General features: G+C 38.1%; 5 protein-coding genes and 1 non-coding gene across 6 annotated transcripts; 5 read left to right on the plus strand and 1 right to left on the minus strand.

Moving 5' to 3' along the window:
- Nucleotides 1–1,170: 1,170 nt before the first annotated feature.
- LOC119989428 (probable serine/threonine-protein kinase PBL9) lies at nucleotides 1,171–4,196 on the plus strand. Its single transcript, XM_038834935.1, has 6 exons — nucleotides 1,171–1,556; nucleotides 2,157–2,482; nucleotides 2,778–2,913; nucleotides 3,034–3,176; nucleotides 3,264–3,387; nucleotides 3,581–4,196. Exons 1-6 carry the CDS (start codon nucleotides 1,505–1,507, stop codon nucleotides 4,012–4,014), a joined length of 1,215 nt encoding a protein of 404 aa, XP_038690863.1. The 5' UTR covers nucleotides 1,171–1,504; the 3' UTR covers nucleotides 4,015–4,196.
- Nucleotides 4,197–4,713: 517 nt separating this feature from the next.
- Nucleotides 4,714–9,125, plus strand: LOC119989574 (serine/arginine-rich SC35-like splicing factor SCL30). The gene is made up of 8 exons (XM_038835188.1): nucleotides 4,714–4,871; nucleotides 5,351–5,516; nucleotides 5,628–5,705; nucleotides 7,129–7,293; nucleotides 7,401–7,435; nucleotides 7,989–8,067; nucleotides 8,154–8,333; nucleotides 8,828–9,125. The coding sequence occupies exons 2-8, from the start codon at nucleotides 5,359–5,361 to the stop codon at nucleotides 8,925–8,927; spliced, it is 795 nt and encodes a 264-aa protein (XP_038691116.1). The 5' UTR covers nucleotides 4,714–4,871; nucleotides 5,351–5,358; the 3' UTR covers nucleotides 8,928–9,125.
- Nucleotides 9,126–9,325: 200 nt separating this feature from the next.
- Nucleotides 9,326–12,286, plus strand: LOC119989575 (16 kDa phloem protein 1). Its single transcript, XM_038835189.1, has 5 exons — nucleotides 9,326–9,692; nucleotides 10,190–10,255; nucleotides 11,035–11,173; nucleotides 11,642–11,777; nucleotides 11,988–12,286. Exons 1-5 carry the CDS (start codon nucleotides 9,626–9,628, stop codon nucleotides 12,042–12,044), a joined length of 465 nt encoding a protein of 154 aa, XP_038691117.1. The 5' UTR covers nucleotides 9,326–9,625; the 3' UTR covers nucleotides 12,045–12,286.
- A 490-nt stretch (nucleotides 12,287–12,776) lies between these two features.
- On the plus strand, nucleotides 12,777–12,849 carry TRNAK-UUU. The gene has a single exon. It is a non-coding gene; the product is annotated as a tRNA-Lys (tRNA).
- A 216-nt stretch (nucleotides 12,850–13,065) lies between these two features.
- Nucleotides 13,066–16,084, plus strand: LOC119989730. Its single transcript, XM_038835409.1, has 9 exons — nucleotides 13,066–13,302; nucleotides 13,380–13,496; nucleotides 13,580–13,907; nucleotides 14,028–14,448; nucleotides 14,542–14,641; nucleotides 14,735–14,794; nucleotides 15,089–15,172; nucleotides 15,524–15,634; nucleotides 15,746–16,084. Exons 1-9 carry the CDS (start codon nucleotides 13,207–13,209, stop codon nucleotides 16,052–16,054), a joined length of 1,626 nt encoding a protein of 541 aa, XP_038691337.1. The 5' UTR covers nucleotides 13,066–13,206; the 3' UTR covers nucleotides 16,055–16,084.
- Nucleotides 16,085–16,193: 109 nt separating this feature from the next.
- Nucleotides 16,194–25,748, minus strand: LOC119989727 (AP3-complex subunit beta-A). Its single transcript, XM_038835404.1, has 11 exons — nucleotides 25,403–25,748; nucleotides 24,328–24,404; nucleotides 23,779–24,028; nucleotides 22,573–23,193; nucleotides 22,005–22,178; nucleotides 21,304–21,430; nucleotides 21,113–21,222; nucleotides 19,861–20,061; nucleotides 18,771–19,744; nucleotides 17,722–17,991; nucleotides 16,194–16,699 (listed from the first exon to the last, which is right to left on the minus strand). Exons 1-11 carry the CDS (start codon nucleotides 25,616–25,618, stop codon nucleotides 16,339–16,341), a joined length of 3,381 nt encoding a protein of 1,126 aa, XP_038691332.1. The 5' UTR covers nucleotides 25,619–25,748; the 3' UTR covers nucleotides 16,194–16,338.
- Nucleotides 25,749–26,195: the final 447 nt, after the last annotated feature.

Consider the following 26,195-nt stretch of genomic DNA (forward strand, 5'->3'; position numbering starts at 1 on the left):
CAGCCAGCCAGCCAGCCAGTTTGGTCAAAACCGCGGTGGTTTAAATATAAAAGAAGCCAACTTGATCTGCCATATCTTCATTGTCAATTCTTGCCGGTACTAATAATATATAATAATATAATTAAACAATCATATGTTGTTTACTCCTAATCACCTTTTTTTTTCTTCTTTCTTTTCCGTTTCCATCATGAAGAACCCAAAAGAAAATTTCTTACATTAACTAACAAAGCTCGAATATAGAAAATTAAAGAGAAAAAAAAAGACACAAAATTTAATGAGGTTTGACACAACTTGTATACGTAATTAGATGAAGAATAATGAAAAACTTCACTAATAAGAAGAAGATTACAAAAAGATATGAGCTCTTGAACTCAATAACTAAACCAAATCTCTTTCTCTCGCTCTAGACAACACTCTCCCAATGTTTACAACTCAATACAACCCTATTATTCGGTTCTCACGAAACCCTACAATTAAAACCTATTTATAAGGACTGTCATGAGTGCAAATCTACGACATATGTCTTTATAGCTCGAATAATGGTATGGACGGATACTAATATGTCTACAAAATATCACCTATTGTCTGAACGACTGGAGGAACTATCCGGACATTGCCAAATATTTGAGTCAAATTCCACAGAAGATTCATTTGATGGAGTTGTTCAAGAGAAATTTTCTTTTAGAGTTGTGAATTTGATTCCTATCCAACATGTATATAGAATTTCTATATAAATACTATGTATGGGTTTTGAGTGGGAATTGAATCAACAATCTCCACAAATTCTGTTATAACTCTCAGGCTAATAACTCATTTCCTACATAATCAATGATTTAATTTACAAAATATTTTTTAAAAAATTGTAAAAACAGAAATTAAAAAAAAAGGAATACACCAAAACAGAGCCAAATATCTCCATAAGTATTCGTTTATGATTTTTCGAATGTATTTTTATCAATTTTATGGAAATGAATATGATGTAATTTGTACGCGGTCCTCTCCCTCTATATGTCTGTAAATACAACTAAACAAAGATGGATAAAGAAACCGTGAATGAAGACAAGTTGTCAAGTCAACACTACCATATTGGTCATTGCCCTGAAGATGGTCTACCGGAAAGAACTTTCTCAGAAAGATAAACAAGCAAATAACTCCAAAAACTACCCATCTTTTATCTCCTTTTCTTGACTTTTCCTTTTGAGAGAGGAGAGGAAGAAAACTCTTCATTGCCTTTGCTTGGGGGTTTACGGCTTTGCTTCTTGTTTTTAGTAATTCTTTTAATTTCAGGGCTCTGACAGCTAACAGTACTACTGTTTGAATACAAATTTCGATTTCACACCTGGACCACGCTCTTCTTTCTACACGGTTCAAGCTTTTTTGGGTGGTTTGTTTGTGTCAAAGTTTCAAGCTTTTCGGGTGGGTTGCTTGTGTCGCTGTAGAGAGCTGGATTTAGCCCCTGTTGTCTTCAGCTTGTGGGATTGAAGAATTTTGAGCTTTTGGCTTCATGGGTTCTTGCTTCAGTGCTAGAATCAAAGCTGAGAGTCCTCTTCACAACGGTATGTCTCTAAATGAATTCTGGGTTTTGCTTTGATTGCCAGAAATAGAGAGTACTTGTAGCGATTTGGTTTAGAAAGTGGAATTACAAATCTTGTGTGGGCTGTTTGGAATCTGGGTTTACAAGGACAGAATTAGGAACTTAATAATTGGACTTTATATTCTATTGGGCTGAATGAAAGTTCACTCATATTTGTTTTTGGAAAGTAGCAGTTTCATTTCCTTTTATGTTTTGTAGCTGCAAAATGCTGTTTTTCCAGCAGATCTGGACTCAATCAGGGTTCTTTCTATGGCATACATAATAGAATATAGTGTTGGATTCAGTGTGTATCAATTGGTTTCTTCTGATAAGTATTCTTAGGTTTTATCTTATTATTGGTGGATTCCTGAGAATCCCATTCCAACTGAAAGTGCTGAAGGAGAAATATTGCATAAGCAGTAGTTACGCCTGGGAAGAGATTTGAGCATCTTTGACAGAGGGTTTTCATCTTTGGGTATCTTTCACCCTATAAATTTAGAGGTTTGAGTTTGTAAGTAGGGTATTCTTTTCTGATTTGGCATTTGGGATGTAATTGTAAGATATATCACATTGACTTGTGTAGGTTCGAGCCCAAAATATGATGGCAAAAGTGAGAATGATACAAGTTGTTCAAGCAGCAAATTCTCATCAGTCTCAGTGCCTCACACACCCCGCACACAGGGAGAGATCTTGCAGTCCTCCAATTTGAAGAGCTTTTCTTTTAGTGAGCTTAAAACTGCAACCCGTAACTTTCGTCCAGATAGTGTGTTGGGTGAAGGTGGTTTTGGTTGCGTCTTCAAGGGGTGGATTGATGAGCATTCATTTGCAGCTGCCAGGCCTGGGACTGGCATGGTTATTGCTGTTAAGCGGCTTAACCTAGATAGTCTCCAAGGTCATCAGGAATGGTTGGTGAGTATCATTTTAGCATAAATCTTTTGCATTACTTATTCAGCAATCGCTTTGAACCTTAACAATTCTCCAATAAAGTCAAGTATGGTATGGTTCCCTAAGCTTGCAACAAATGAATATGTAGTAACATTAATGCCTTGGACATTCTTTTGAAGGATCAGAATAACCCAGATACATTGCAAGTAATTCATTGGTACAGCCCGAAATGTTCATGCTTTTTGTTAGTGATAACACTCGAGTAGTCATTTTTAATTCCATAACGTGTTGATTAATTTTGTTCCCTCTTGTACTGTAGGCTGAAATCAACTACCTTGGGCAGCTACATCATCCTAATCTCGTTAAATTGCTAGGATACTGCTTAGAGGATGATCATCGACTCTTGGTGTATGAATTTATGCCCAAGGGTAGCCTGGAGAATCATTTATTTAGAAGTGAGTGTTGTTATTCTCATCTATATAGCCATTTTTAAAACCAAATATTTGCAACCCTTTTAATTGCTTAACTGGGGAGTATATCACCTATGCCTGAAGTACGTCTATTTGTTGGGACAGGGAATTCTTATTTTGAACCACTTTCATGGAGTGTTCGCATGAAGGTTTCCTTGGATGCTGCAAAGGGCCTAGCTTTTCTTCATAGTGACCAGGCAAAAGTGATATATCGAGACTTAAAAGCTTCTAACATCCTGCTTGATTCGGTATGTAAAATATTAAAGTTCATGAGTTGTAGGGGGGAGGAGTACAGTTGAGTTGCGTCCTCATATATTTTTTGTTATGAATGACAGAACTACAATGCAAAACTCTCCGACTTTGGGTTAGCCAAGGATGGACCGACTGGAAGTAAAAGCCATGTCTCTACACGAGTTATGGGAACCTATGGCTATGCAGCACCAGAGTATATGGCTACAGGTATCCTTGAATGAACTGCACTGTTAATTTCGTCATTTGAACAAGCATGTCTCTTTTTTGCACGGAAGGCTGGATCTTATGCTTTATGCTTTGCGCATCATCCTCCAGCCCGTGGCTCATGCTTTTCTTGAATTCCCTTCTGTTTGATAAAAATTAGTTCGTGTGTTCTCACATTCTACTTGTTCTTCTGAAGGCCATCTGACTGCCAGGAGTGACGTATACAGTTTTGGGGTGGTTCTCCTTGAAATGATGTCCGGCAAACGAGCACTAGACAAAAACAGGCCATCTCGGGAACAGAATTTAGTCGACTGGGCGAGGCCTTATCTTTCCAGCAAACGCAAAATATTCCAAGTTATGGACGCTCGTATTGAAGGGAATTATTCACAGGCTAGTGCACTGAAGGTGGCAAACCTTGCAGTTCAATGCCTATCAACAGAACCAAGGTTCCGGCCTAAGATGGAAGAGGTAGTCAGAGAGCTAGAGCAACTTCAGGACTCGAATGATGGCGTGAATCCCAGAGGCATTTCGAGCAACGAACCCAAATACCGCAAGAAATCTGGCAATGAGGTACGCAAAAAGAAAGTTACTTCATATCCAAGGCCATCTGCTTCACCCCTACGTGCATAAAGAGGAACAGTATTTGACACATGCTTTGCTAGCTGAGCGAAATTACAGATTGGAATTTAGTGAACATCTGATCATTGAGGAAAGCTTGTATCAACGGCCCTATTACTATTATTGTACAGTGCTTGGCTACTTAATACAACTTATGTTGTTCCATATTATTTATTCAGTGTCCATTTTAAATAGCATCCTTTCTCATGGTTTCTTTTTTAAATGTCACAAAGCATCACGCTTGCAGTTGGAATTGAACCTTAGGCACACATATATCTAACTGAGTCGATTGTCAATCAAACCAACTCTTGTTGTGGATATACTTGTTACCATTGTCTATTGGAGCTGCTAATGATTTATTTTACACATTGTAATTGTTAGTCCACACCAGCAATGCATTTGATGGTCAACTTGACAGGTAAGCGGGTTGACTGAACGAGACAAAGAAATTCTATTGAATTATCAAAATGAAACAAATTTTAACTTTAGATTACAGACTTCAAACGCTTGAACATTCAGTGGTGAAATTGAAACACAATCATCTTTCGATAACCATAAGTTATATTTGTTGTTTCAAAATCAGGGACTCTATTGGGGGACAAGCCCAAATATTGTAAATGCTCCACAGAAATCATAAATGAACTGGGCCTTGCCATAGGCTTGGCCCTTAATATTTAGAACCCAGATGCTCTGAAACCGGGTTGACCCGTCGAATCTTCTACATCCAATTTTCTGATCTATAAAAGCTGTCGCCTGTCAGAGTCCTTTGTCATCGAACGTCTCCAGTTTAGTTGTACGCAGCCATCACTTGGTAGTCGGATTCGCTCATCCTCTTCTCCGTCCGTCTTGGTGGATTCTCGCTTTCAACGGTAACTCCCGACTACGTGTTGATTTTTTCGTTTCTGCGTGTTATTTCATCAGGAATCAAAAACCCTAACGTTTTAGTTTGGTACTGGGGAATTGGAAGCACACCATCGAAATTTCGAATCTTTTCGAAATATGCTCATGGTTTGGAAGGCTTCACTTCAGTTTCGCAGTTTCTTTTTTGCAATCAAAATTTCATTTCTGGGACTTTAGCTTTGGCTCATTGGGTTTTTGGGAGTTTTTTTTTTTTACTTGTATTACCGATAATGATGGAAAAAACCTTTCTTCTATGGGAGCTTTGTTGCAGTTGGTATTTCAATTTGGGTGCTGATTGGTGGTACTGGGGGACTTTGAATTGGTTGCATTCGTCCGTGTTTTATTCCTTTATAATCTCACTTTGATGGGTCTTGCAGATTTGTTTTGGCAATGGATTAATTGTGACTATTGTTTGTTGTGATTTAATGTTTTATGATTATATTGGTAGGCACTATCATGCGGAGATACAGTCCACCATACTACAGTCCTCCAAGGAGGGGATATGGAGGAAGGTCAAGGAGCCCTCCGAGGAGGGGGGGCGGCGGTGGGTATGGGAGGCGCAAAGAGCAGAATAATGGGAGCCTCTTGGTTCGGAACATCCCTCTCGATTGCAGGTGGTCTTTCTTTTATATATATCAACTCTTTAGTGGCAAAGCTCCTCAATGAAGATCCTTGTTGACTGTAGCATCGACTTGATGGGTATTGCTATTTATTGCTGTTTGTAGGCCAGAAGAACTACGTATTCCCTTTGAGAGATTTGGCCTCGTTAGGGATGTATATATTCCAAAGGACTATTACACAGGGTGAGCAATCTACAATCATTCAAGATTGATTTATTATCTGATTTTGTTTTGAAAAGAATCTGTCCACTATTATCTTTTAATCTTTTACGGTATTGTCTCATTCTCCCTGTTCCCTCCCCTTGCTCCACCAATAAGACCACAACTAGTATTTCTTCTTCTTTTTCAATGGAAAAAGAAATTGTATTAACGGCACCCACGAACTGCCAAACAGTGAGTCAGTTTTGTAACAATTCAACTCTTTCCTTATTCACAATTTGAATCCTGGACTTTGTTGTTGTTAATGCATATACAAGATAGATAGCACTACATGGTAGCTTTCTCTTTTTTCCCCCATACTATAGCTAAGATGCGTTCTTATATTGTCGAGAAACACCTATGAGTGGCAATATTTATGGATTGCTATATCTATTTGGCAACTGACAATTTAAGTTTTAACGGTTTGTTAGCCTACATGAATCAATAGCTAACTTTTTTATGAGCCTATTTGAGCCAGTATTGTGGTCTACCCTTGCTTGTTAAGAAGTTGAGCTTGAAAATATACATGAGTAGGCTTGCCTGACTTTTCAGTAACTTGGCTTGGCTTCCTATCACATGTGTTGAAATTGAATTTTGTGTCACGGAAAGCTGAAATGAATTTGTCAGGGATCCAGTTTTTTAAGTAAACTTCTTGGACCTGACAATTAGAATTTCTGAGTGTGAGTCATTAAGGTACTGAGACATACTGCTACCTAGTTTCTATTTAATTTTTCAGCATCGTCAATTGTAACATGTACATAGGATGGAGGGAAAAAAATTCCTGAATAGATTTTCTGAACTGTTTTGTCAAGGATTCTTGTTCCTTTTTCACAGTGAATTAAATTGTGAACTGGTTTGTCAGGGGGTGTATTGGTTTGAAGTTAAAACAAGCCCAAGCCCCACATTTCATGAAGATCTACTGTTTATCATTGCCTAACCCATTGGTCCCAAGGGTGTAAAAGTATTGTTCAAATGAAGAATGTTCCTTTGTGGAGAGAACTTATAAAATTACAATCACTAGAAGTTTGATGAGGGAGAAGATTGTTCTTTACCAAATTGAAGACTACATGAGGAGACTTTTAAGTTTGGCAAAAGTCGATTTCGAGTGCTTCTAAAATGACGAGCATTTGAAGAAGTTTCAAGACAATTGCGTCTTTTCAAGTTGCCTTTCGGTCTTGACTGTTAAAGAGAAGGTCAGCGAGTAAGCTTGCTTTTTGTAAATTCAGTATACATGTATGTGGAAAAGCTATGGTGCAGAATTTTAGAATGCACAAAGGTATTATATAAGTAATGTACTTTGGATGAAATTCAGTATGCCGATAGGACTCACTCTTGACTATTGAATTATTTTTTTTCTCATTCTTGATCCTGTATGCTTTGGATGAAGCCTTTGGTATCTTTAATGCAGGGAACCTCGAGGGTTTGCATTTGTGCAGTTTGTGGATTCTTATGATGCCATGGAAGCTCAGCATCGTATGAATGGACAAATATTTGCTGGAAGGGAAGTAACTGTGGTTCTTGCTGCACAGACAAGGAAAAGACCTGAGGAGATGCGCCATAGATCTAGGGTTCGGTAATATCTCGCTCCCTCTCATGTTCCATAGATCTATATGTCTTACTCCCATCCCATGACTGTTACTGCATTAGATCATTTTTTTTGATTTTCTAAATGACCTGCAGAGGAGGCTATGGAGGAGGGCAATCATCATATTATGGTATGTAATTACTTATTAAGGGTATTATATTCCAAATGGACATATATATAAGGAAAATATTCAATTTTTTTTTTTTGTTTCAATGGACATTTTTAGTTATTGCCACGGACGTGCATCTCTTTTCTGCTTCTTTTATGGGTTATTGCGTGCAGTAAATTGAAATTAAAGTTGTTTTCTTTGAAGATACCCTATACTTTGGTGTAATGTTGCAGAGGATGGTATATTTTATAGCTTCATTACTCATGGCCTAACTACTTCAATTTTTGAGTAGTAAACCCCATTACGTGTAATGCTGTACTGGCTTCCCTTTATTTCAGCTTAGTGTGATATCTTCCTTTTAAATGTAGATTTTACTATTGTGATATGTTGTGATAGCATTCTTTAAGTTGTAGAACAGGTAGACACATTGCTTTCTACAGAATTTCTGTTGAGCACTTCCCTTGATTAAATTACCACTTGGGCTCTAAGCAGTTGCTCTTCTTCATTCCTTTCATCTGTCATATAAATGAATGCAGTCATAACAGAATAATTCATGCAACCTATTCTGTCTCAGGGCGTCCTCGATCTCGTTCATTGTCCTGTTCGCGCTCCCCACACCGTCGGCCGAGTTCTAGAACTCGGTACCACTCAAGGTAAGTTGTCTAGGTGATGAATATTCATTCGCCCTTTTTATAAGATGAACAAATTTGGCGAGCACATATGCTTTTTGACTTTGTAGGTCGTACTCTCCTGCCCCGAGGCGGCAGGGAGACTACTCTGTGTCCCCTGGTAGAAGGCATGCAGACCGCCCTAGATCGCCCAGAGGTCCTCCACAGGAGGAAGACGGTGCTCACCATCGCAGGTCATACTCTCCAGGTTATCGCAATGGTGTGGATGAAATCCAAAATGGCAATGGCCAGTAAGTGGAGCTTTTTTACTTGTTTAATGCAGTTTGACCCTATTCATTGGACTCTTTCCTCTGGTTGTGTCGCCATGGAGAAGCTAATAAACTCCTCTTACTCATCATATTCTTCCTATTGTTGCACTCATTCATATGGCTATGTGCTGCTACGGTGTGGAAGTAATTGGCTGTGCTCCATTGTGGAATCAATGGATTATAATGCTTCTTACAAGTTACGATTTTTGTAATTAGCGCCCTGTTTTTTTTTTTTTTTTTTGAATGGTGTTCCTCTAATGGTAACAAGATGTGCATCGAAGCACATTCTAGCAGGGGCTGTTGATGAACCCAGTTCGAGTTCACAAAGAATATTGGATGTGATATTGCCTAAATTTTCTGTTTGCGGGCAGTGCCAAAAGAATATTTGTTGTCATCTTTCATTCTCTTTTATTTGCTGCCTGTCTTCTCCTTTTCTTGGTTTATTATGTACTTAAAAGTGGAATTTGCTGTTGCAGGAAATCTGGGTATGATTCCGAGGATGCACGTGCTCGATTGATATCAGCTGGTAGAGTATCAAGGTCACCTTCAGGATCCAGATCTCGATCTGCTTCCTGAAAAAAGGAAAAAGGGCAAGGCAACATCAGTGGCATGATAGTTTGTACCTGGTTCTCAGTTTCGTATTGAGAAAGTTTACTAGTTTCCTGTGAAACTCCAATGTTGTCGTGGCTCTAGGAAGAAAAGTGGATATCTTTACCCAGAACCCCAAAAAACATTATCTGTTTAATTTTCCCTTAATGCTCTGAGTTTGCGATATGACTCTTAACCTATTTACAGTGACGTTGAATTCTTAATTAGAACCATGATAGCTTTTGGGGGTCAAGATGGCGTGGTGTGGCTGCGGTCATCAACTTTGAAAATCCAGTTTGAGAATTGAACTCGTCAGTTTATTAATTAATAGAATTAAGCGTTTTCTTGAAATTGAAACTCACATTAAAGTTACAAGTTAGCATTTAAAAAAAGGATCAAATGCGTTTGGACATGGTCTATAGAAGAAAGAAGGCGGCAAGGGCGAGGTTTGGTTGGATGATGAGTTGGGTGGCTTTAATTTGTTTAGTCGTGGACATTGACTGCCTATCCCCTCTTTGAATCAGTTTATTCTTCGATGTAATCTATGCCGTTAACTCATACCACCACCAAAGACGCTACCTTTAAAGAAATCTCATTGAATTTTCATCCCACCACCAAACGCATTTACATACCAGGACAAATTCACACAGACAGAGAGAGAGAGAGAGAGAGACAGACGGACAGAAATGGCAATTGGGATATTGGAAGTGATGTTGGGGAATGCAAAAGGCCTTGGATGCTCTGATTTCTTTGGTAAGAAACCACTGAGACCCACATATATCCATTTCTTTCTTCTTCTCTATGTTACACTTTTGTGTCTTCAAATGATGTGTCAGGCATACTTTCGATATCAAATCTTTGTTTCCATTCATAAAACCTTCTTCAAATTTAAGAGGGTTTCTGTTAACTGCTGCAACGAAAATTGTGGTTTACCGATGATTTGCTGCTCAGTCTGTTCGAGAAATTTTAAAATTCAAAAATCATGGATATCATATGAACTTGTATATGTGTGTGTTAACAGACTGGTAATAGGGTTGCTAACTGCAATTCCAGCAATGGCATTTCCATTGACATCGTAACATTTGACAGAGGTAGTCTTGTGTGTGGTCTGTATTCTCATTGTGGGTAAATGGTTGTCTTTTTCCATGCACTGCTTGTAGTCCAAGTCAAGTAAACTGAGACTTGTAGGTGATATGAAATCTGGATATTCAGTTCCTATTTGTTTGTAATATAATGTCATATGGTGTTAGGTGGGATGGATCCATATGTTCTGGTTCAATACAAAAGCCAAGAGCACAAGAGCAGCGTGGCCCGAGGTTAGTTCGGTCTCTCTTACCCTAATCTTCATTACATTATGTTAAGTAATCAAATTGTTTATTGTAGGTTATGGCCTTATGGGCATATATATAGTCAGTGCTGTATAAAATATTTTCAATCAACCCAATTAAAAAGATACTCAAGTGGGTTTTGAGAATTGTTTGAGGCAATAATACATGATCAGTAAGGCTTGTCCGGAGGACCGAGTCCGAATTGACTAATTTATTTTGATAGTGACTTCTGAATCTAGGCATTTCCCGGTGAGTTTATGATCTAGGAAGCTATAATCTGGGGTTTAAAATCTACACTTCTTGCTTTAAACCTTAAAAAAAAAGGCAATACCTTTCTCTTGATGTGAAATGATGGTTAGTATACAATCATTTACCTAACATGAAAAGTGAAGGAACAACTTGTACTAATGAATTATCAATTGAGAGGTCCAAGGTTCTACCGCTAGCGCAGTTGTCAAAGGGTTGGTGAAAGCTCAGGCTCCTGTTAGCATATGAGTGTTCACCGGCATTCAGGAGGGGAGGGTTCGGGATATATACAACACTTCATAAGTTGTCTTTTGGCAAATCTTCATCAAATTCTTCATATATTTAAATGATTGTACTTAATTGGAAAATGCAAATGAAACACCAATTACACAAAGAAATAAAGAATTTCACAACACATGTAAAGAATTTTATTGGATGTGAACTCGAGTTGTATTTAGTATATGGATCTTGCTTTGGTAACCAAGGATAGATGTAAATGTGTGTGCATATATTTGGTGCAGTCGAGGGTAAGACTTCAGTGTGGAATGAGAAAATTGCAGTCAAGGTAGAATATCCAGGAGCAGATGAACACTACAAGCTCATTCTGAAAATCATGGACAAGGACACCTTCTCTGCTGACGACTTCATCGGTCAAGTCACGTAAGACATTATTATTATTATTATTATTATTATTAGCATTAATCCTTCAATTATAACATAATTACTCTAATCATTTCAATATGATTTTGCTTTCCATGCTCTTATATGAGATCAGTTTGTACAATGTAACACAGAAGCTGCTTAAGTTGAATCCACTCTTGCTCTGAAGAAAGAAAAAAAAAAAAACCCGCTTAAAATCTGTTGCAAGATGTTTTCCCCAAGTTGTATTCAAAATTTCTGAATTACTATTGAGCAAGCTGCTCATGATATTCATTTTCTAAGCTTTTATGACTAAGTTAATTCCATTTGTTTCACGGTAAAGTGGAAAATATCTTCACTTAGGTATCCTTGACTAGTGTCAACTCTTCCTAAAAGCTTGATACCGATAATGTAGAAAAAATTTGGTTTATGTTTAATCAACATTTTCTTGTCTTGTGACATTGTAATGATGAATTTTTGTATATGTAGGATCTACATACGGGACCTATTAGCACAAGGAGTTGATAACGGGACAGCTGAATTACCCTCTCAGAAGTACAGCGTTGTGACTGCAGATCAAAGTTATCTCGGAGAGGTTCAAGTTGCTCTTACTTTTACTGCCAAGGTACTTACTACTTACTTGTCTTATGTGTTCATGACTGCTCATCATCATGATTCATGGTTCATGATGCAATACACAGATGGGATGCCATTGATGGCTATTAATTATGTATCATGAATTGGACGGGCGACAAAATGATTCACATTCTGAATATGACAGTTGTTGTGACTATAAATAGAAAGGTGAATTGATGTGGTGGTTTGGATTTCACAGGTGCCGGAGGAGATTGATATGGAAGAAGTCGGAGGATGGAGGCAAAGCGATTATTAATCGATTAGCTTACAAGAAGTTGGTGCATTTTAGGAATAATTCTAGGATTTACTCTTGAGTTGTATAATCTGAAAGCTATGGATCATGGATGTTAATGATGTTGTTCTGTCAATTAGAGGAATTCCTTTTTCAAAGATGGTTGATTTGCATTATCAAGTTTTTGGTTGTTATTTTGTGTTGTGAGTTCATGCAATGGAGTATGATTGATTGCCCAGAAATGATGAGTATTCTACTTGGAACAATTTCTTATTTTAATTTTAAAATCAAGTTAGACGTCTTCAATTCAATTATAGGCAGTTTATTCTTCTTAAGAGACATGATTGCCCGTACAGATTTATCATCTTGGACCGTTTCCGAAGAACTTGGGCTTAGCAAACATGTCACTTGTATGAGAAGAGTTGGACATTTACTTATATACCACTGAGTTGGGTTATGTCACTACAATGTGGGATTAAAAGTCTTAATTATGCGAGGCCTAACAAGTGGACATGGATAAAGGTCATGTCCAGATAGACCGAGTCTTTACTTCGATATCATGTTAGAAAATCCAGCTCAAACACATCAAAACGATATTGTCATTCTGCTCTGAACCAAAAATCCGTAAGGATTTATTCTCTTAAGTCATCTCCGAAGTACTTGGGCCTAAAAAACATCAATTATAGGAGAGGATCTAAACCATTAAGTTAGTTCATTAGTACCTATAATTATGTAAGCTCCGGCTACAGCACGAATGCCGTCTTAGCTCAGCTGGTAGAGCGCATGGCTTTTAACCATGTGGTCGTGGGTTCGATTCCCACAGACGGCGAGTTAGCTATTTTACATTTTTTTTCCCCCCAAACAACTTGGGTTCAATTCAACTATTAATGGGCATCACGTATGGCACTAGTCAATATAATACCCCCCACCACCACCCACAACAAAGTTCATGAGAATGCCATGTTCTTCACCGCCCACCATCACAGCTCAGACAAGGATTCTTCCACCGCTAATCTGCTGTTTGTTTACACCCGCTCTTCCCTCCTACCCTTTTATGGCACCCACGATTGTACCAAAGCCCAACTCCTCCTCTCTTCTTCATCCATGTATATATTAACAATGGACCCCTCAACTGTCAGAACTTGCATTACCACCAGACTTAGCTTTCTCTTCTCCCCCCTGAATAATGAAATTTGAAGATCTTTTGGTCCAACAAAGTGAGGAGCAGCAGATGGAACAAAGCCACGGAGAGAAGATGAAGCTGCTTCATCTTGAAGAAGAGGTTTGAAGATTTTCTTTCTCTAGCATGTGATGAGAGGTACAGGGTAGGCTGTTAACAGAAAATTTGTAACAACGCAGGTTGTGAAATTGCAAGAAGAACTAGATGGGGAACAAGCACTCAACAAGGTTTTACAGTGTGCTCTACAAGGTCCTGTGGTTTCACACCCATGTCCGGCCACATCGCTACCGCCTCAAGTAATAAAAATCTGGGAAATGAAAACTGTGACATGAATTTATCTGGCAGTGAATTGATCTTATGAATAAGTCTGCAAATGCAGGTTCAGGAGCTTCTAGCGGAAATGGCTATGGCGGAAGAGGAAATTCTGTGGCTAGAAAGAAAGATTGAAGTGCTAAAATTCAGCTTGTATGAAGAAAAGAAGCAAACCAAGGAATGGCAAATGCAGCAGGAGCAGCAATTCAGGCAGAGGCATCAGAATCACTTGCTGTGTGGACAGGATGATCGGTCGGTGCTTCACAACACATTCCATCATCTATCCACATCACAAAATTACGACCACCTTAAAAGAGGGAAAACAAGAAGCTACAGAAGAGCCTCAGTCGGCTCTGCATCAGATATAATAAGTATGTCTTCTGCAGGATCAAGAGGTAAGCATTTCTATGCCTTTCTGCTTAAGACGCAGATAATACTTCAAATGTAGCTCAATTGAACAATAGATGCAGCGAAAAAACATAAAATTGTAACCACATAGTATTGGTTTTGCACAGCCGAAGAAACTCATGAAGTGCCAAGGAAGCAAACCAGACCAAGAAACCATTATCCCGTTCACAAAGAAATTGGAAATGACAATCCAAATGAGCTCTCAGAGGAACTTATCAGATGCCTAATAGGCATATTTCTTGAGCTAAACCAGGCAACACAGGATGGAGAAGGATCAGCTAATGTTCCAAAGCTTGGTCTCTCCTGCATGAAGTCCAGAGGCCTCACGTCAAAGAATATGATCAACCACAAAGCATTCCTGTCTCCCTTCAACCAACATATATCCAATCCTGATCCTTACAGCATTATGACAGATCTAGATGGCTCTGTCAGGGACATTGGAGCATATAAGAACTTCATCCAAATCACCAGAAGCTCGTTAGACATCAGTCGGTTCTCAGTGTGTTCGCAAAGTATCAGAAAATTAAGGTTGCTTACAGGTTTTCTAAACACAATCACCACTGATATCATGTAATGTTTAAGGAGTTATTTAACATATACTTTTTCCCCTCCCTTTCTCAGGAGTTTGATGCAAAACTTATGCAATGTGGACTTGACATTCTTGACATACAAGCAGAAGTTAGCATTTTGGATCAACATTTACAATGCCTGCATAATGCATGTACAGTAAGATGTCTTTTCTTAAACCATGTCGAGAAATACAATAAGAATATTAAATGAACTATCTTAACAAGCTATTTCTATCAAGTTTCAGACATTTCTAGAACATGGGTTGCCTTCCACACAAGACAAACTTCTTACACTGATGAACAAGGTATGTCAATATCTATCATAAATTATCGTAAACATCAAGCAAGCACTGGAGAATAATATGTAACAGAAATTGCAAGGAAAATTTGACCTTGTATTGTCAGTTCAAATACATTCTTGCATAATCACGTAAGTGTGCATACGCTCTGCGAATTTCCATCGAACATATTACGAGAACTCCCATCACGAATTCTCGAGTGGTCATAACCCACAGCTTAGGCCAAGTGGTTTTGACCCAATTTACCATAAACATTAACGCAACATTGTGCCAATATAACAAAACATATGTTTGATCCAGGGTGCACTGAATGTGGGTGGGATAGTACTGAATGCTCTGGCCATCGAGCATTTTATCCTCCGTCATCCGTGTGAATCAAAACATGTAAGTCAAATGTGTATTTGATTTCTCAATTTCCTAGATGCTCCCAGATATAAATCTCTGAAGATCCAACAAAGTTTCCATTTTTTGAACAACTCACGTTGCTTCAAGTAGTTCTATAATTTCTGACAAATTTATTATAATACAAACACAGTTTTGGCATGTAGAACATTTTCAACTCAAATCTATATCACACACTTCAGAAAGACAAACAAAGGTTTAAAGAACTGAAATTCCATCCTGATCATAATCAAAACAGGACTAGATGGTATGATCAAGATTGAAACTAAACACAAACAGTTAGATAAGTAGATGACATATTTCAGTAAATGACTGCGTGATTTATTTCCACAGAAGGGACCTATGGATGAGAAGGAAATGCTACTACAGCATGCATATGGTCTGGGGTATCCAGAGCCTAATGTGACATTTGCACTTTGCCGAGGCAGTTGGTCCTCACCAGCAGTAAGTGTGTCTATTACCTTTTATAATACTCTGGTGAAACAATATCTTCCACTATACCGAACTATTAGCAGAGAGATAAATGATATAGAAAAACAAAAATTCGATATGCAGTTAAGGGTTTTTAGCCCAGACCAAGTGGTGAACGAACTGGGGAAAGCAAAAGTAGAGTACCTGGAAGCTTCAGTTGGAGTTACAAGCAAAAGAAAGATTATTGTGCCCAAGCTTCTGCAATGGCATATGCAAGATTTTGCAGATGACATGGAATCATTGCTAGAATGGATTTATAGCCAACTGCCACGCTCTGGATCACTAAAACGATTAATAATGGAGTGCCTGAATGGAGAAACAAGATATTCTACCACAAAAAGGGTAGAGGTTCAGCAATACGAGTCTGAGTTCCGCTACCTGCTACCCTTGTAGGTTATGAAAAGAGGAACGAAAAAAGAGAGAAATTTTCTAAAGGAATGCAAGAAACTCATATGCATCTGCTTCAACTAGTGCTACTTGCTACTGCCCTTGAAACCGAAATGAGAATATCAAATTAAATCATGATTTTGGATGAAAATCCAAGGAAAAAAAAGGATCCATAAATAACAAATGCAATCTTACATTAAAAACAATGATATGAATCACCTGCCCTCCAAACCCAGGGATCAATACTTGCAACGTTTTCTCTCATTGATCATCAATTACACACAGGATAATCAGGGCTCAACTAAGAAATTCACAACCCTGTTTAATAGGTTTAAGCCAAATACTGTCTCTTCACAGTTGACTTTTACAAAGACATTCAATGGCTCTAAGCATTTACCTTCGACGGTGATAGTAATTAGACAGGGAATTGAGTTGCTTAAGATTTCACTGCTGAACCGCAACCGCAAACCTGACGCATCATTTAGGTTGGTGGCAATTGGCATATCCACAGAGACAAGATAAAAATTAGCATTGCTAAGCAACTTTAATGCTAAGTTCTCACAGATTACAAGAAAGCAGTCTTTTGTTAGCAAGCCATCGCCATTGCCCTTGTCCTTGTCTAGCTCCGCAACATGTCCGATGAATGTGCAACTGTTGACAATAAAAAATAAAGAAGAAAAACAAATAATAATTTCACTTTAGCATACCAAGAACCAGACCGAACAACAATTTACAAAAACTTACAGACAAGAAAACATAAATATAACACCTCATTGATTATAAAGGTTGGTAGGTACAACATAGAACTCATCTTTGCATTTTGCACTAAACTGAGATCTCTAGGCACTCGCTCAAGTAAAACATGTAGAGGACTACTAATTGGTCCCAGCCTCCCAGGTTTCTATGTATGACAATTTCAAATAGGTTCAAACAAAAACATCAATGTTAACTTTAAATTTTTTGAGAAAAGAAGTAATAGATGATTTGAATTATATGCGAATTTCAAATTACAACTATGAACCCTTCTTCACTAATCTTAAACAGAAGCATCAAAACCAAAATTTTATCACAGGTAACAAGAACATATGCATGATCAGCTCTTTCAACTTCTACGTTCTACGACCTGTAAATTGAGTCTTCCAGACAAACTGTTTAAGAAGTCTTGACTATCCAATAAAATAGGCCTAGCATTGGCAGATGCTAAAATGTATATAACAATACATAACCAGTTGCCCCAACAAAAAATAGGTCAGTATTTATTAAAAGATATATAGTTGATGAAAAAAAACAAGACCCATTGGATGAGATTCTGAAAAATTTCCCTTGCTTTTCAAACCTAAATGATTTCAGTTGCTGCTTAGTTCTCAAAATACAATAAATATGCCTTCCAAGGTGCTTTCTTCTTATTCTTTTCAGTAGGATTTCGGGTCATAAGGGTTCCAGTTCATTCAACCTATTTACAAGCAAAGGATTTTTTTCCCCTTCGTGCAAGAAACAAAATGATTTTTCACAGGAAATCCAACGAAAGGAAATAGAAAGTACAAGAAATAAAATCATTTCTCGCATAGTATTTATTGTAAAGATACTAATTGGGATTATTTTCCAATTACTTGCTTTCTTTTGAAGTATCAGGTAGAAAATAATGGTTCACGAATCCAATGATATTAACTTACCTCCTCACATATTCGAACATTCCTGGAAGACGTGATTCCTTGTCCATAAAAGCTTCAATGTCCATTGGTAGTGGTTTAACAAAATATCCAATATCGGGCCGCAGCTTGACTGGGAACTTCTTGCCATTACAAAACAAGGCCAATTTCAGAGGCAACAGATGGTGATGAAAGTGAGCCTGCAGAATTCTCTTTGTAGTCTGTCCAGGTTCCAGGGAAGCAACCTCTTCCATTGCAACTAGTGCGGACACATCATGGCGAGATACCAAGGAGCTGTGGAACGAAAACACAAGACAGTAACACAAATTAGAGTGTCAAAAGTCAAGAAATATATATATTTTTTTAATTTTAATCAGCAGAAAGCCCATGAATCCAACAAACACCAGCCATATATGTAAAGGGAACCTATGGGCAGAAAAACAAAGGCCGCTTAACAGACAGATTAAAGAACAGTACAGTCTAACAGACTAACACAGTATGCAAACAACAAATAACAAAGAGTACAAAAAACTCATTTCAAATAAATACGCAAAATGTAATACGAGCATACATTGAAACAACTTTGAAGATAACAACAGCAGTTCAAATCTATATTAGGAAAATCTACTTGAAATTATGACCTCCACCACTAGGCTACGAATCTTATTGCCTAAGATATATCAGATACTCTGAGATTCTATTTCACACGTGTGATAAATCCTCACTATAAAGATTCTGGTTGACAAGTATGTAAACCTTTTAGCAATAGAGGCATGAACTTTTCCAATATTCAAGGAATAAAAAAGAAAAAAGACCTTCATTTGTGGTCATCAATTAAAATTAAAGATTAGGCTTTCGCATTCATGCTCACCATTAACATACCTTTGAGGCTCCCATTTAAATGTTGGGAAACAAATTAGAAGGAAAATAGACCACAAGTTAATATGATAGACGAACATCTATAAAATCAGTATATAGCAAGTTATCCCATGACAAAGTACCACATAACAGAGCCAGAGAAGCACAACAAGGGAAACTAGAGACTTTAACAGACAAATATGCATCAAAGTCACCTCTCAGTAACACCAGATGGCTGTGCAGCTGAATCTGAGGCTCTGATAGACTCCTCGTCCACTAGAGCAATTTCCAACATGGGTTCTGAGGAGCAGTTCTTAAATAAAACTTCTACACATACAAGTTGAGCAGATACACCTGACACTTCAGAAGAGAATGAATAATCCACCTTCAACCCATTTCCATTTGATAGATCTAAAAGTGTATAGATTTTAGGCTTAACCTTGCTTGCTAGCTCACCCATTGCTATTCTGGCTGAAGATCTACGTACTTGACTTTGTTCTGTTGTACTTGAGCTGGAAAAACCAGGCCCATCTAACCATGATTCTAGAGCTCCCTTTGACATCAATTCACTTACATCAGCGGAATCTGATAGAGCAACTCCATTCTGATTATTAATAGCCTTGCCTGCATCTAAAATCTGAATCAGTGGCTCAGCATGGTTGTCTTCCTCACTAGCAGAACCAGTCTCCTCATTGTCACTTAAGCCAGTCACAGAACGCTGGGAACTATAATCAGAAGGACTTTCTAATTCCATAGATCCAGAGGATATCTCAGAATCATCTGTCCCGTAAGAGCCACTGTTACCAGCTCCCAACCCTGATGTCTTTTCTCCTTGAACTACGTTTGAGAAGTAGCTGAATTCATCAAGGAGTAAACTACAAGGCTTTGGGAGAGAATCATATCCTGGAGCAGCATGAAGAACTATTTGTGAGAGAGAACCAGGAAGATAAACTCGATAATTGACAGGTTCCTGCAATGATGCTTCTGTGTGTCCCCAAAACATATTCTTGTGCAGACAATTTCTATCTTCTTCCAAGCCTTCAGTACCTATATTGCACGACACGATGTTCTTTAACAAACGAGCTCGATCACGAACATCATAGTGCAAATCACATTCAGCAAGTTGAAGCACATAGTTTATAATCATTCTAAATGTCCCAGCATCTCCCCTTTTTGCACATAATAGTACCTGTAAGCGGAAGCCAGTGGATGAATATGGGAATAATTTTCACTTATTATTAAATTAGAACCATTCAATCTGAAACATTTCAGATTCTTTATAAATATGGCAGTAAATTGATGTACCTTAGCATTAGTATTAAGAATCTGAAGCTTCACTCCCAGAGCTTCTGAAGTGAAGCACTGTGCCAGATACTTAAGCACAATGCTCAACATTTTAGGGATCATGTCTCCTAAAGTGCTATACTCCCCCACCATCCAAATGATTGTTGCACGGGTTTCAGGCACCTTGAATGCATCCAGACCACGAAGCAACTGAATAATAACCTTCATATTTTTATTCCCAAAAAAGTCAGAGTCAAATAGGAAACAATTGAGGTTCTAAATACTCACAAACAAGATTCATGATGGAGGTGTATCAATAAAGACCGTAGGGTGTTTCTCAGTGCTGTTATAAAAAAGAAAAAAGAAAAAAGAGGCTCTGCCTCGAACTACAGACCCTTTGAGTTTGCCACAGGGCAACAGCCATTGATGCCCCACATCATTGCAAAAAGATGGGGACTTGCCCATCAGCCTACTTTACCAAGAGGTGGCATGATCACAACAACCTAGCCCAAACCAGCCTACTTAGATGAAGGAGGAAGGCATATGAAGGGAGCGATGTCTTGGAGATCATGCCAAAAGATCAACTAAACCTAGCCCAACCTACTTAAACAACCTAAAGTTTTGGCCCGGTCTGAAGTAAGAAGAAAGTAGACCTTGTAGAGAGGCGGATAGGAGAGAGTAGCCTATAGACTCAAGCGATCAGCTTGGCGAAAGCTCACCCCGTATTCTGTGTGAGTCAGTTGACTTCGATGTAACTACGATTTTCGCAACCAAAGCAAACCAGAGTATGGAAATAATCCAATTTCTTTTAAATTTTAGTATTTAACAAGTATGCTGTTCTACGACAATCCAGAAGCCTATCACAATAAGCAAAGATAATACTCAATCATGATTTCGCAATGATCCGAATGGGGTTGTAATGCAACAGCTAGCAATATTGCAAAAAATTTTGCTACGAGATATGGTGGGGGAGGGGAAAGACTAAATTAAAAAGGTAGTTTATAGCATCAAGAGCCTACAATTTTATCAGACCCAACAAAAGGATGAAAGCTATGCAAGAAAAACAACAAACTCTTAAAATTTTGCAGCTTGCATGAAAAACTACTGCCAACGCAAAGAAGTATTGCCAAAAAGAAACTTAGCATTGCTGAAGTCATCCTTCTTATTTTCCTCCCTACTCTTTTCTCAAAGATTTGAAAATTCAGCTAAGATTGTCAAAAAGGGACAGAAACTGTTTCAGACGCATAACAGAACAAGAGAAAGAAAAATGTACCTCTAAATGACTCAGTGGATCTTGTTTTATGATTAATTTGATAGACATTATAGCTTGAACCAAAACTCCCGCCTCTCCATTCTTGTCACCAACATCACAAGTCAAAACTTCTGCAGTTTTGGTTGGTAGTCAGGAACAATAAATATACATGAATATTTCATATAATATGGCACTTTTAACTGGAAACAAACCATGTCTAGTGAGAGCTAATAATACATCCAAGCAAGTGTTTGCCATTTTTGGAAGTCGTTGAGCACATAAACCAATTGCAGCTACAGCATCAGCAGCGAATCTCCGATCTGGGTCTCTAATATAATCCTAGTGACAAACTAATAAATATGCATCAATTCATGCACATAAAACACATGAAATGGAAATAGTTACAGCAAAGTAATGATGAAATTCAAATAATAATTGGATGGCACAAATCAAAGCAGACAAATGATTATTTTTCATGCCCCATATTTGTAAGTAAATTTGCACAAATGTAAATACATATAAACAGAATTTTTAACAAAAATTTAGGCACAAATATTGATGCTCTCATTCATTCTAATTTACTAGCTTTCTGACAATCCCAATCGTTGCTTTCATTTACCACCCATAATTGCAACTATAAAAATGCCACCCACATTCATTCATTAGTGAACTTTCCTAAAAAAAACTGAGGAAGATCTCAGTAGACTTTTCCAGCTCAACAAGAACCATACATAAGTTATGGAAACCAAGTAAGGCACGTATAAATTAGCAACTCAATTTTCACTCTATCCAATGCATATTGCACTTAGCAATGACAAACCTCCTCATGAAACACAGCCATGAGACACAGACATCGACTTACTAATAGTTCCTAACATGCCCATGGTTTATCGGGGATGGGGTTTAAATTTACCTGGAACTCTCTTAAGATCAGTGATATGGATGAATCTGTTGCAGTGGAAGATAAAATCTCAAGCTTTAAAGCTCTTATATGATAAGAATCTGAAGACGATATGAAGAAGTCTTCAAAATGAGGAGCAAAGAGAGACGGATATGTTTTGGCAAACACTTGAATGTTGCTGAGGACCTGCACTAAGAAAATCATCCTTACAATTATGACCTGTAAAAATCTTTTTTTTATTTATAATGTACATGCTCAATGCCAAAAATAGCAGAAACCAAAATCCAAGAACACAATTAATGATATGAATATCAATGCACAGAAATAGAAGCTGACATATACATCATTCTAGAAATGCTTTAAATATTATGTATTTATCATCCCTATTTGCTAAAAATACTATTAGTGGTTAAAGAGAAAATGATGCGGACGGGAAGAAGAAATAACAGAGTTGAAGGATTTTTTAGAAAGATAACGTATGGGAAGAAGAAATAACATGGGGGCTGTTCATGCGTAGAAAACAGTCAAAATAGTGTATCACAAACCCGTGAAATAGCTAGATAGAGAAAACTGAGTGTACCACATATTTTGAGGCATGAGATGATCTCAAGGCGAACAAGAGAGGTTGAACAATTCTTTTGACATCCTCCCTTGGTGCCATAATCCAGTGTACACCAGCTGCGGCGAGCACCACAGCACTGTTGTTGCTCCAAAATAATGGCGATGTACACTGAAGCAAGATCTTCACATCATCGTTGTTTTTCGCAGAAGTGAACTGTGAACCATTCAGCTCAAAGGAAATCCTATTGGTGGAACTTGCTCGTGACAGGTATTCATCTGGCCTTTCAACATAACACCTGGAGACCATATTTGCTAATTCAGACTCAAATGTAGCGTTCACCTCACGTGAGTTATCTTCGAAGACAGAGCTAACGCCTGATCCATCCATTTCTAAATGGGATCTCTGATGCAAAGTGAACATGATTGATTCTTTAGTGAGCCCATGCCTCGCTATTATGTAGCGCAAAAGAATCCCAATTAAGATTATCTGACCCCACTCTTCCACATCAGGAAGAATCTCACATAACTTTCGATAACTTCTTCCAATCAAAGAATAATGATTAGGACAGACGGAAGAAAATGCTGCAGCAGCAGCTCCAACTACACCAGGAGAATGGTCATTGAACAAAATCCCTACAATCTGCACAACAAAAAGGATTCATGGTCTGTTAATGGAATCAAAATTAGCCTGTCTCTCGGATACATAACAAATAATCAACAAAATGTTCAATAGACATGTATAACTGTACCTATGGCCCTTCAAATTTCAAGGCAAGAAGCTTACAATAAAGAAGAAATATACACCACAAACCCAATCATATGACTTGATATTCACACATGTTTTCACATGTAAAAAAAGTTAAAATAACTTGATTCAAATGCAAAGAAATTAATTTCACAGGAAAATACTGAGAGATGTAGTTTACGCATAACAATCAAAAAAGAAGAAACAATTATCTAACATGTACTAAGAGAATCACACAAGAAAAAGAAACAGGGCACTTTGCGATGACGCTTCAAGTAAAGCTCTAGCTTAAGATGCTTACATTTCACAAGTTACACTAGTCATAGGATTTTCATCATAATCAAATAGGCCACTTGGACAACTGGTGGTTGCTTGAAGATAAAAGAAACCAACAAATGCAAGTATATAAAATGCCTCCAAATAGGTTAAGACAACAAATCAAAGAATGGCATAATGGACAGCCACATTAGTAAAATAAACCTCCTCAATTGCAGTAGTGTGTTCCTCCAGTCGCAGATCATGCAACTTGGAAAGGGCACTGGCAGCACATTTCCTGACGTAAACAGATGGATCTCTAGCACACTTCCCCACAGCCACCAGAACAAGTGGTGCAATTACATGTAGACGGATTCCTGCCATGGTACGAAGTGCACATGCCCTCACCAATGGATTCGTATCCCCCAAGTCTTTCTGGAAACAATTAATCGATAACAATGCTTCATTTGGACGCCTAAAATAAAAGTAGAAAAGTAATTATGATAACAAGCCATGAGTGTAATACTCTCGAAACAATAACATAGCACAAAGAAACAATCTGAGAACCCTGCATTCAACTAGGCACTCCAGTGAAGCAAAAAATCCAGGAATAAAGGGATGGTTAATACACTTTAGCTAGCCTTGTAGGCACAGCAGACAACCATGGGAATGCAAAATTCTTTCCAAGAGTCAATGACAGATGGTGCTCGGTAATGACCATAGCAGTCAAATATGAAAATTATTAAATCATAGAAATTACTGGACCCAACGTACTTTTCAGCATAATGCAAGAGATACAAGTATACCAACTTCTTTACTTCCAATGATTGAGATGCCACATTTTTAACAACCTGCATTTCCATGAAAAAGCAAAGGGAAAAGTAGCAAGTAAGTAACATGATAAGATTTAATCAGTTTCAGGGAAAGCATGGATATTGTCAATATATAGTGGTTATATTGTTCACAAACTGTCACATAAGTAGCCAAATCAATCCAGGATCAAAATACATCAACCTAATGGAAGTAGGGCCTATCCCGTTCAAAGAGAAAGACTCATAAGACAAAATTATTTGGGACAAACAATAATGGTCAGAATTTGGCAGAATGAGCAAATAATTTTTAGTTCAAAAAAAAAAAAGAACAGTTTGAAATGAGTCTTCCTGGTATTAGAGAGTCTAAATACACGACTTACCATAAAAAAAGACTCTAAATACACCAATATTTTCTTAATTTTTGATTCTTTCTTGAAGGGACGAGTTAAAATCATATCTTTTTATCACAGTTGAATTTGAATTGTCTACCAATTTGCTTCTAAACACATACATGACCAAGTTAAGCCTGACATAACCTTGTCATTACTCCGGCATCTGGAAACAAGGTAAAATGAAATTAAACAAACCAGGTAAATTAAAAACCTGCACCTCTATTAACATGTTTACATAGTATTAAATATAACCTAAGACCCTCGGCAAAAATGATCTTAACTCCACATCTGGTTTCACAGCAGAACTTTTTTTCTGGCAATAGCTTGGCAAATTATTACTTAGACCAACATTCCAATGAAACTGAGCTCAATTCAACAGTCCAGAACAGTTTTGAGGTCGTCCTAGTTTTCGCAACTAGGATAACAACTCAATTCAACTTATCAGCGTTTCCAAGTTAGCCAGGTTATTGGATTAATAATGTACCACCATCTCACATATCTTATACATAACAAGAGAAGTAACATCTATACAATCCGATACCTAAAACAATAAGATTCAAACATCATTCAAATAATTATAAAACAGAGGAATTGAATAGTGTGTGAAACTGAACTATATATGCAATCAAGGTGATCATACACTACCTGAGGGAAAAAATTGGAGACGTCGAAGCCCTGGGCTATGAGGGCGAGTAAACGCTTGAGGGCCTCACATTTCTCGGAGTCAAATTTGCTGTCGAGGAGCGGCGCGATGTTGACGTCCTCTGGATCATCGTAGAGGTGGGCGTCCGTACCGATCCGGAACATCAGAGTCGAAGCTTTGCTTAAGGTGTCCGCAGTTGCACCGAATTGAGGGAACATTTTCCGATCTCCAGACTTCGGGAACTCACATTCGAGGGGCCAATAGAGAGACGGATCACTGTAGGCACTGAGAACAAGAGATGGGGTGTGTTTGGATAGAGGAACAATCAGGCTCCGGATGCGGGTCAGTACATATCTGCTCGGAAAATCGATAATGGATGCGAGTATTATTTTATTGATTTATTGACTGTTGAGCACTCGCGTTCTTTTTTCTTTTCTTTTTATATAATAACCACTTTAATAGAAAAGGGCCGGTATTTACAGAACTGAGGTTGGAGAAAGAAGACGACACCATGAATACGCTTCGTCGAGCACTTGCAAAGACCGTATCTTCAGAATGGAAGAGACAAAGGTCATTCCGAGGCCTCCAATCTTACTCTACAAAGCGTCCAGATTCACCTCCGACTCCACGGCTGAGTGAAATTCCGTATCAAACTAAGGTCGCGAATTCGGTGAACTTGATCGGTCGTGTCGATCAGCCAATTGAGTTCAAAGCCTCACCAGACGGAAACTATTGCGCTGCTGCTACCGTCATCGACCAGGGGAGACCTTCTGCTACTAGTCTTGGCTGTGAGCG

Source organism: Tripterygium wilfordii, chromosome 21 (assembly GCF_013401445.1).
Source record: "Tripterygium wilfordii isolate XIE 37 chromosome 21, ASM1340144v1, whole genome shotgun sequence".
Lineage (NCBI taxonomy): Eukaryota > Viridiplantae > Streptophyta > Magnoliopsida > Celastrales > Celastraceae > Tripterygium > Tripterygium wilfordii.